The sequence below is a fragment of the Nyctibius grandis genome, chromosome 19, assembly GCF_013368605.1.
Source record: "Nyctibius grandis isolate bNycGra1 chromosome 19, bNycGra1.pri, whole genome shotgun sequence".
Lineage (NCBI taxonomy): Eukaryota > Metazoa > Chordata > Aves > Nyctibiiformes > Nyctibiidae > Nyctibius > Nyctibius grandis.
In genome coordinates, this window is record NC_090676.1 from 124,743 (window position 1) to 135,001 (window position 10,259).

The window sequence follows — 10,259 nt, forward strand, 5'->3', positions numbered from 1 at the left end:
AGTACCGGTCGTCACTGGCCTGGCAGGAGCCCCTGGTACGGAGCATCTCCGGCTGTCCCCGGTGCCAGCGGCCCCCCCGTCCAGGCGCCCCTGGCTTTCGGTTTCCTTTCCCCGGAGCGACGGCGGCGGCCATGGCGCCACCCACAGGCGCGAGCCTGGGCCGGCTCCGCGCATGCGCCGCCGCCGGCTGCCGCGGCCGCGCGGTTGCGGGGCGGGGCTGTGGCCATGCTGCAGAGCCTGGGCCTAGTGGGCACGATCGCGGAGGGGGACGCGGGGCCCGAGGACCCCGAGTCTGGGGGCTCCGAGGATGAGGAGGTGGGGCCGGGCGGGATCTGTCGCCTGGGTCGTGGCCGGGCGAGCTGGGCCGAGCTGGATCGGGTCGGGCCGGGTCGGGTCGCGCTGGGCCGGGGCCGAGGTCGGTGCGGTCCGGTTCAACCGTCCCGCGGTCGTTGCTGTTACTGCAGGAGCTGCGCCGGGCGCCGGGCCCCAGGCGGCGGGGCCCCACAGGCGGGGACTTCAGTGCCGCATTCGTCTTCGGCGAGGCAGAGGCCGGCGGGGAAGGCGCCTGGGCGGCGGCGCTGCGCCAGCTCCGCGGCAAGGTGAGGCCTGGGGCGGGAGTGGGGCTGCAATGCCTGGGGCCGCGCTGCCCCGCGCTCTCCCGGGCTGCACTTACAGCTCCTCTTTGTGATTTCCTGCCTAGAGAGCGGCTACGACGCTGGATGAGAAGATTGAGAAAGTGAGACAGAAAAGGAAGTTCGAGGTCAGGGCGCTTCTCTCATTACTGGAAAGACTGGTGTGGATTTGGCCTTCTAGTGCGTTCCCTCCAGAGGCGCAGACTCTGAGAGCACGGTGAGGTGCAGTGCTCAAGCTGCAGCTCATCACCTCGGCTGGGTTTGCAGCCACACCTGATGCGTTGCTGAACTGATGAGAATGCAGAATTGTTAATGCTTAAGGTTATGCAAAATCATGGATCTGTGAATGGGCTTCTAATAACAACAAACAAAAGCTCACAAAGGATTGAAGTTTCTTTTTTATCCTTTATTTTTAAAACTTTTTTAAAAAATCTTTTTCTAGGAAAGAGAAGCTAAACAAGCAAAAGTGAGAGATGAAGATGCAGAGACTAAGAATAATCAAACCAAAAAGAGGGAGTGTGAGGATTTCAGTAGGGATGAAGAAGAAGATGTGGAGTCTCAGTATTCATTGGATGAGGAAACTATCTTTACAAAAGCAGGTATTAGCAGTACATAGATGATCAGGAGCACGAATCTGACTGTTGGCTCACTGGAGGAAAGCCTGTAGTGAAGCCTTGCTGGGAGTGGGCAAGAACCTCTTATTTTTTGTTGTCTTCTGCGACATTCCTTCTGATTTTGAGTGGTAGCCATAGTACTTTAATTGAGCTCATTCCTGAGGAGGGATATTTGCTTGGCATTTTGCTCCATTGCATGCCTGTACTTGTTTCTGAGGCTTCTCCCTCAATAGCTCATTCAGAGCAAAAAGTATGAGATGAAGGTTGGCATCATATCTTGTTATGTGTTTAGCTGTGCTTGTTAATTTCTGTCACTTTTCTCTTTCTCTGTAGATACGGTCAAAGTGAAGGAACGGAGGAGATCGAAAAAGGGAGAAAAGGTAAGTGTAGGACAGAGTAGCACTAGGTCATTCTCCAGCATTTCTTCTGGAGGAATTTAACTTTGGTTAACAAACTGTGGCTCAAAAAACAGGCCAGAGCCCTTTGATAACATGTTGTATTGCTGCCGTTGTTGTTGCTGTTTCTAGGAAGCAGAGAGCTTTTTTGAAGATGCCTCTCAATATGATGATAACTTGTCATTCCAGGACATGAATCTTTCACGACCTTTGCTAAAGGTATTTACCTAGCTTAGTTATTACATGTGTTACCCTGAAGAATGTTGTACAGCCTCCTCTCTACCAACCAGAACTGTCAAATTCCTCTTCTCTTTGCAGCTTCTCTGAAAAGGAAATTATGTGGGAGCTAGTGTGATAGTCCTTTAGGAGCTATTATTCCCAAGTAGTGGAAACCATTCTTTGATTTGCAATATGTCAACACTATCTTGAGTGAGACTTGTCACAGAATCACAGAATGGCTGAGGTTGGAAGGGACCTCTGGAGGTCATCTGATCCAACCCCCTGCTCAAGCAGGGCCACCTAGAGCTAGTTGCCCAGGACCATGTCCCGATGGTTTTTGAATACCTCCAAGGATGGAGACTCCGCAACCTCTCTGGGCAACTGTGCCAGTGCTCAGTCACCCTCACAGTGAAAAAGTGTTTCCTGGTGTTCACAGGGAACCTCCTGTGTTTAATGTTCTTCCCGTTGCCTCTGGTCCTGTCACTGAGCATCACTGAAAAGAGCCTGGCTTTGTCCTCTTTTAACCCTCCCTTCAGGTATTTATATACATGGATAAGATCCTCCCCAAGTCTTCTCCAGGCTGAGCAGTCCCAGCTCTGTCAGCTTTTGCTTATATGTGAGGTGCTCCAGTCCCTTCATAATTTTCATGGCCCTTTGCTGGACTCTCTCCAGTATGTCCATGTCTCTCTTGTACTTGGGAGCCCAGCACTGGACACAGTACTCCAGGTGTGGCCATACAAGAGACAGAGTTTAATTGCTCTATCTCCTTTGTAGGCAATCACAGCTCTCGGCTTCAAGCAACCAACCCCAATTCAGAAGGCTTGTATCCCAGTGGGTCTTCTGGGGAAGGATATTTGTGCCTGTGCTGCCACTGGGACAGGTAGGGGGTTGAGCAGGTCACAGGAAACATGGAGAATTAGCTATTAACAATAATTGGTAATTCTTCTTAATTGTCTTCTTTAGGTAAAACAGCTGCCTTCATCTTGCCTGTCCTTGAGCGCCTGATTTACAAACCTCGTCAGGCTCCAATAACGCGGGTGTTGGTTCTAGTACCAACACGAGAACTGGGTATTCAGGTGCACTCTGTCACAAAACAGCTGGCGCAGTTCAGCAGTGTCACAACTTGCCTTGCTGTAGGTGGGTGTTAAGTTGCTTATGTGAACGGTACGGCTTGCTGCAAACTGCTATACAGAACTGGGAATTCTGTGTTATAAAACTGGAGACTGTATGGTCATCGCAGGCATGCTTCTACTAGGTGTGCGGTGGTTTAAAATCTCACTTTCCAACACCGTGCCATACTTTTTCTTTGTTGGTTTCTGAGAAAGAAAAGGTGGGGTCACTTCTAATTGTGAATGTGGTGTTAATCTGAGTTGTTTCTCATTTCTTGGGCAATTTGCATCTGCGTGCACTGCTGCAACCTGCTCAGGGAGTCAGCAGTCCGTGTTCGCTCTCTTTCAGGTGGCCTAGATGTGAAGACTCAGGAAGCAGCTCTGCGCTCTGGGCCAGACATTCTTATCGCCACTCCTGGGCGACTGATTGATCATCTCCACAACTGCCCTTCTTTCCACCTGAGCAGTGTTGAGGTGCTGATTTTGGATGAAGCAGACAGGTAGGCTAAGCAGGACAGCAGTGAAAAATGAGATGGTAGTTTTCTGCTTTCTCTTCCCAGGCTATAGGGCAGTCTTTGTTCCCTGGCTTAAGTAATGTTTCTTAGCTAGAACCAGATGTAGCTGCCTTACCTTGCTGTTTTTCTCCTGTGTAGGATGCTGGATGAATACTTTGAGGAACAGATGAAGGAAATAATCAGGTTGTGCTCCAACCACCGTCAGACAATGCTTTTCTCTGCCACAATGACAGAGGAGGTAAGACAGGCTGCTGAGAAGCATATTGAGGCAGGAAGTTGAATAGAAGTTGGTCTAGTCTTTTACCAGAGATTATGTGGATTTTTTTTTCCTTAACCTGTTTTGGTAGGTGAAAGTTTTAGCTTCTGTTTCCCTGAAAAATCCCGTCCGAATTTTTGTGAACAGCAACACAGATGTTGCCCCTTTCCTGCGGCAGGAATTTATCCGCATCAGACCCAACCGAGAGGGGGACCGTGAGGCCATTGTATCAGGTTAGTGATGAGCAAAGAAAAGCTGGAATCGGGAGGTGACTATGAAGCAGGCTGCTGAGAGGACTTTCTTTCAGCTCTACTGACACGGACCTTCCCGGATCATGTGATGCTTTTCACCCAGACCAAGAAGCAAGCTCACCGTATGCACATCCTACTTGGGCTGATGGGTCTGCGGGTTGGGGAGCTTCATGGGAACCTCTCTCAGGCACAGCGGCTGGAAGCACTCAGGTATTAGCAGGTGTAGTTGGCGATCATAGACAAAAAAGTTAGGAGTTGGAAGTTCTAGGGCAGAAGTGTATTGCTGTATTCATTGCTAATGCATTTGCTGTCTCTGCTCAGGCGCTTTAAGGATGAGCAGATTGATATTCTCGTAGCTACAGATGTGGCTGCACGTGGACTTGATATTGAAGGTGTTAAAACAGTGAGTATTTGCAGTGCTGAGCTTTTTAATGAGTCCTTTAATGTTGTTGCCCTGCTAATACTGTTTCTGTTATAGGTAATCAATTTTACCATGCCCAACACCCTCAAACACTATGTTCATCGAGTGGGTCGGACAGCGAGAGCAGGCAGGGCTGGTCGTTCAGTTTCACTAGTGGGTGAGGAAGAGCGGAAGATGCTGAAGGATATTGTGAAGACTGCCAAAACACCAGTGAAAGCCAGAATTCTCCCCCAAGGTATGCACTTCAGAGGTAAAAGGCAGGAGAGCCATATGCAGGGAATGTCATGGTACAAAAGGACACTAAAAGAGGTGCTGAAAAACAAGATGGACTTTACATGAGCTGCTTCTGATGTTCCCACTGTATCATTTTCAGATGTCATACTAAAATTTCGAGAGAAGATTGAGAATCTAGAGAAAGATGTGTATGCAGTTCTTTGCTTGGAGCGTGAGGAACGTGAGATGCAGCAGTCAGAGGCCCAGGTAAGTGTTTTTTTAAGGATTTTTTTTTTTAACTGAGTTTTTTTTAGGATCTGGAGTAGATATAGTGCATAAGGAGGTTACCCTAATGTACTTAACCTGCCTACTTTAGAAGGGGAATAGATATTTTTTAGCTACCGTGAGCTCACTTCTTGCCTGAATTATCCCAGATCAATAGAGCAAAGAAGCAGCTGGAGACAGGAAAACAAGAGACTGGGGGAGAGGGTTTGGAGCGGAGCTGGTTCCAGACCCGTGAGGAGAGGAAGAAAGAGAAATGTGAGTCATGACACTGCTGCCATGTTAAATTCCATAGCTGTAACTGGACTCTGCTCTGTACTGTAAGAGGTTCTTTATTCTATGTTTTTCTTCATCTCTCCAGTGGCTAAAGCCTTGCAGGAGTTTGACCTAGCATTACGAGGCAAAAAGAAAAGGAAGAAGTTCATGCAGGACAGACAGAAAAAAGTCCAAATGACAGTGAGTACATTTATGGACAAGCGGGACCCTGGGTGGACTATCCTAATTTTCCCCTAGCAAAACCTCACATCACTGTAAACTTGCATTTTAATACCTTTCAGCCAGAGGAGAGGTCACAATTTGAAATCTTGAAATCTCAAATGTATGCTGAGCGGCTGGCAAAAAGGAATCGCCGAGCAAAGCGAGCCAGAGTCTTGCCAGAGGAGGAACCAGCAGCAGTGCCAGCAGGTGGAGACTTGTTTTACGGCTGACTTACCTTATGTCACTTGCTTTGTTACAAATAGGTAAACTAAACTAATTTGTATAGAGGGAGGCACCGATCTTTGAAGGAATGGCCACTGGTGCTGGCCAGGGTGCGGGTTTGCAGAGAGGAGCCATTGCATTTCCTGATGGTTAGGCTAGTTGTTGTGGTCAAGGCTACTGGGCTCTAGTAAACAAGATGATGCTGTGGCGTTCTCTTTCTAGCCAATGTTCTGACTATTGTCTCTGTGTTAGGCCCCAAGCGGAAGAAAAAATTGTCTGTGTTTGACGAAGAGCTTACCAACACAAGCAGGAAGGCTCTGAAGCAGTACCGTGCCGGGTAATGTCTTAGCAGGAATACATTAGTCCAGACTTCAGTAGGTGGGATTTTTTTTTTGCACCTCTGGACTTTCTCAGGGATACTTTAACTGATACTGGGGGAAAAGATGGGCAGAGCAGAGAAGGGATTCTTGCAAGTATGTGCTATTGACAGTGGTTTTTATCTTACCTCTCCCTCCTCCCCTCTCTCTTAAAAAGCCCATCATTTGAAGATCGAAAACGCTTGGGTACGGCCCAACGTAGGAAAGGAGGAAACTTCAAATCCAAGTCCAGGTATAGCTCCCTTTACTTTCTAAGTGAAGATTTTTTTTCCCCTGCTTTCTCTTTCCTCTTCTTGTGATTGTTTAAAGGCCCGTGCTAAAAGTTTGTTGGTTCTGCAGTAGCTTACCCTCCTACTGCAGGTCTGATGCTGGCAGCAATCGATACTGCCTTTAATAGCACACACCTAGGCTTCTGCTTGGGAGAGCATTGCCTAGAAAATGCTCAGTGCTGTTGCTTATCTACTATTCAGAGTTGGGCTGGTGGAATGTAATTTCAAATATCTTCTCTTTCAGGTACAAGAGAAAGTAAGAACCATGGGCGATTACCAAATGGGTCATTTCAGACAAGCGTTCTCCAAGGCCTGGATTTCCTTGTACTGCAGAGACAAGTTCAGTAAAATTGAATAGTTTTTCTTCAAGTTCTGGAATAGCTTTGGGATGTTTATTAATACCTGAAGACCCTGTGTGAAAACATCTTCAGCAGCCCATGCAATAAAGGATTGATGTTCGTTTCTTTTTTTTCTTAAAAAAACCCGATTTTCTTCTGTGGTCTTGATTAATTAATATGGCTGAAAACAATTTATATGGTTGAGAGCCTATTTCTAAAATAGGGAAAAAAAAGTTTCATGGTTCCTGTCCCAAAGATGGCTTTAGAAGTAACAGTCACAGGAATTAAATCTCCAAGAGGCTACTGTCTGAAGAAAGGGTTATCTCCAAGGCAGGGGGGCAGGGGTGCAGGCAGACAGCAGCTGTAAGCTGAGGCGAGAAGGGAGGACTACAGCCAGAATGCAGGCTGGTTTGCTTACCCTGGCTTTTTTTTTTTTCCCTAGAAGCAATGCAGCTCCACTTATAAAGATCAAGCAGGTTCACTGCAGGCTAATAAGTAGCAGCTTAATGAAGAGCACCAGAGATCATTATTCTTAATACAGGCACCATTGTACTTGTTCCACTGTGAACAAAGCAGGGAGAATTCTGATCAGTAATTAATTTAATTGAAATGTTAAACTCATTCTTTGATTTGTTTTTTTACCATTACCTCCACCATCCCATTTTTTTTTATATCAGCCTTGCTAAATTTCATTGATACGCTTTCATTCCTATAAGGAACGTAGACCTAAGTGGCCCAGACCAACTGTTAACTTCTGAGCTGTCCATACAAATTGAGCTTTTTGCTTCACACCTGCTGCTCTTCCAGGATGACCAAAGCACAGCAGCAAAAAGTAACGGCTGCGCACCTGAAATAGACCAGTACAACAGTGACTCCAAGTATTGAGTTTTCCAACTTTATTAAAAACGGCAAAGTTTACAAGCAGTAAATATAAAATATACATAGCAAAGTTTTAACAGGTAGTACTGCTCGATATATTCCCTTAGTCTTCTCAGAGTTCAAAGGTACATTACAGACTATCTTACGGCCTTGGTGGACGCATGCCAGGTGGAGGAGGTCCTGGGAATAAAGGAAAGAGTTGAATGTTGAAGAGGAAAGCAGCAGCAAGGCTAAACTAGGAAGACATTCTCCCCACGCTCAAAGCGGCCTTTAGACCCTTTTTCTGGCACTGAAACATTTACTGACAACCAGCATAGCTAGTGAGGCACTGAAACATATCACCCTTCAAACATTTTTATTTATGTTATGGCTTCTTATGGCTTCTGAGCATTTAAGATAACCTCTGCTCACCTCTCATTCCTGGGGGTGGTGGTCTCATGCCTGGCGGGGGCATTCCCATAGGAGCACCTCGACCAGGTGGCATGCCCATTGGTGGGCCCATAGGTGGTCTCATGCCTGGAGGAGGTCCCATCATTCCTTAAGCCAGAGAAAGAACAAGCATATAAATCCAGCTGAATATTGAAGGCACTAGTTGGGTATCGGAATAATCCTCCATAATACCAGATCTTCATCAGACTTGGATAAATACCTCTTTATCACCAATTTTGCTACATAACACGAGCTCCTTGCTGCCCCACTCTATAGAGTAATTCCTACCTGGAGGAGGTGCTCCTCTGCTCATGGGTGGGGGAGGACCCCCACGCCCTGGTGTGTACTGAGTTGGGGCTCCTGCTATGCTAGCAGTGGCTGCTGCAGCAGCAGCTGCAACTGTTCCACGACCCTGAGGAGTCATCACCTGCAAACAAAATAAACAGGTTCACAGAAAAACAGCACAACATCTCCTCTACGTTAATAACTAAAAATTAAGCAAGATTTAAATTATTATCCCTTCAGAAAATTACGCCAGTCTCCTCTTAATGTATTAAATAATGCTACAAACCCATAATATAATCCAATGGATATCACTTGAATTCTGTGCAAGAAGCTGCACATTTCAAGCCTCTTCTTCCATCATATTAAGACAGAGATCCTAGGGGGATTCTAGTACCAAAAAAGCCTTGCTAGGCTCAAACTCCCTGGTAACAGAAACTAAGAGTACAGTTGTTCCACTCCACCAATTTCTTGCATCACATTTGTACCAAGAATTAAAAACCACCTCAGAAGATACCAGACAACTCTTTTTTAATGGGTCACAGCATCTCACCTGCTGGGATGGTCCTCCCACTCCTCTGACAGGGCCAGCTAATCCAGCTGGAGCCTGTGGCATGGGTGCACCTGCTGGTACTCCCCTCCCTGCTGCTCTTCCAACTCCAGGTCCTCCAGCAGCTCCAGCAAGAGGTACCCGGGCAATTCCAGTCTGAAAACAGACACCCCCCCCACCGGCAAAAGAAAGATTTATCAAAACAAAAGTCCTCAGATCCTAGGGATGCCCACAGCCCTCCTTTGTCCAATTAATGTCCAAGCCCACAAAGGAATTAGAACTTCCAGGAGTGAAAATCATTGGACCTAGTCACAGAAGCATCTGGAAGCTTAGGACAATACTGTAGCGGCATTCTCCTGCAAGGAAGCAAATTTATCAGACATCCCTTCCCTTTCTCCTTAGTTCTGCGCTCATTCTCCTTACATCTTTTGGAGGTGGTCCTTCAACTGTCATGGACACCAGGTTTTCTCCTCGCAGCAACACAAGACCAAGGACTCGTTTCTCTTCCCGCTCTGGCTGTTTTGAATTTTTAGGTCTGGTGAGAAGAGAAAGAAAACATTGCAAGACAGAAGAAAAAAATTAAAAAATCAATGCTGCTCTTTGAATTTGCAATAGAATATCTGTCTAGGCTACTCCAGAGAGAACCTACCATAAAATCCCCATTTTTATATGCCTTTAACTAAGTACATAGAGAAATCTAAACACAGGATGCGTATTATCTCCGTGATTTTTTCCCCCACAATGCTTCTTTGTTACTGCGCTGGCACCGCATAAAGGTCCGTTTCGGTTATTAGGGAAGAACTGAAACAAAGTGCCCCTGAACCTGGGTACTTTTGGGGATTTGACCAATGGGACTAAAACCAGGACTACTTCTGCAAAGGCTGCAGCTGCCGCTGCGCCGGCTCCGCGCCCTGGGCGGGCAGGCGGTCCCGGGGCCCCCACGGCCGCGGAGCGGCGGGGCCCGGCCGCGCCGGCGGGGGAGCGGGGCTGGGGGGCACCGCCGCCGCCTGCGCGGGCCGCGCCGCTCACTTGATCTTGCGGAACTCGTCGCAGTCGCAGAGGATGAGGTTCATGTGCTTGTCGAAGGCCTTGAAGGTGCCGATGAAGACGCGGCCGTCCTGCAGGATGCACCGCATGCGGTAGTCGATGTGCTGCAGCATCTTGCTGCTCTTCCCCACCGTCTGCAAGAGACCGCCGTTACACCGGGCGCGGGGGCGGCGCGGGGCCCCCCGGCCGCGCGGAGCGCCCGGCTCACCATGGCTGCAGCTCTCCGCGCTCCCTCCCGCCGCCGCCGCCGTCGTCACCCGCTCCCTCAGCGCCGCCGGAAGCTCCTACGCGCGGGGGCCGCCACTTCCGCCCGCCCGCACGCGGCGGCCCCTTCCGGCGCGCGAGGGACGCGTTTCCGGTGGTGGGGGCGGGGACAGGCGCGGGGGCGGGGCGGTCCGGTCCGGGCGGCGCTCGCGGGCTGGGAGGGCGCCGCGCAGCGGGGCGGCCTGCTCTCGCGCTCGGCGGGCACCACTGGCCCGGGG

At 48.8% G+C, this 10,259-nt stretch overlaps 2 protein-coding genes across 2 annotated transcripts; one reads left to right on the forward strand and one right to left on the reverse strand.

The window, feature by feature from the left end:
- Positions 1 to 192: 192 nt before the first annotated feature.
- Positions 193 to 6,621, forward strand: DDX27 (DEAD-box helicase 27). The gene is made up of 21 exons (XM_068416146.1): positions 193 to 315; positions 465 to 599; positions 701 to 760; positions 1,075 to 1,231; positions 1,580 to 1,626; positions 1,774 to 1,860; positions 2,635 to 2,740; positions 2,824 to 2,997; positions 3,319 to 3,469; positions 3,623 to 3,722; positions 3,832 to 3,973; positions 4,048 to 4,201; positions 4,313 to 4,394; positions 4,470 to 4,647; positions 4,786 to 4,892; positions 5,060 to 5,165; positions 5,269 to 5,363; positions 5,465 to 5,591; positions 5,859 to 5,943; positions 6,141 to 6,215; positions 6,497 to 6,621. Exons 1-21 carry the CDS (start codon positions 226 to 228, stop codon positions 6,510 to 6,512), a joined length of 2,274 nt encoding a protein of 757 aa, XP_068272247.1. The 5' UTR covers positions 193 to 225; the 3' UTR covers positions 6,513 to 6,621.
- Positions 6,622 to 7,463: 842 nt separating this feature from the next.
- Positions 7,464 to 10,101, reverse strand: SNRPB (small nuclear ribonucleoprotein polypeptides B and B1). The gene is made up of 7 exons (XM_068416246.1): positions 9,986 to 10,101; positions 9,760 to 9,911; positions 9,154 to 9,265; positions 8,734 to 8,886; positions 8,187 to 8,325; positions 7,881 to 8,006; positions 7,464 to 7,649 (listed from the first exon to the last, which is right to left on the reverse strand). The coding sequence occupies exons 1-7, from the start codon at positions 9,986 to 9,988 to the stop codon at positions 7,612 to 7,614; spliced, it is 723 nt and encodes a 240-aa protein (XP_068272347.1). The 5' UTR covers positions 9,989 to 10,101; the 3' UTR covers positions 7,464 to 7,611.
- Between the last annotated feature and the right edge of the window lie 158 nt (positions 10,102 to 10,259).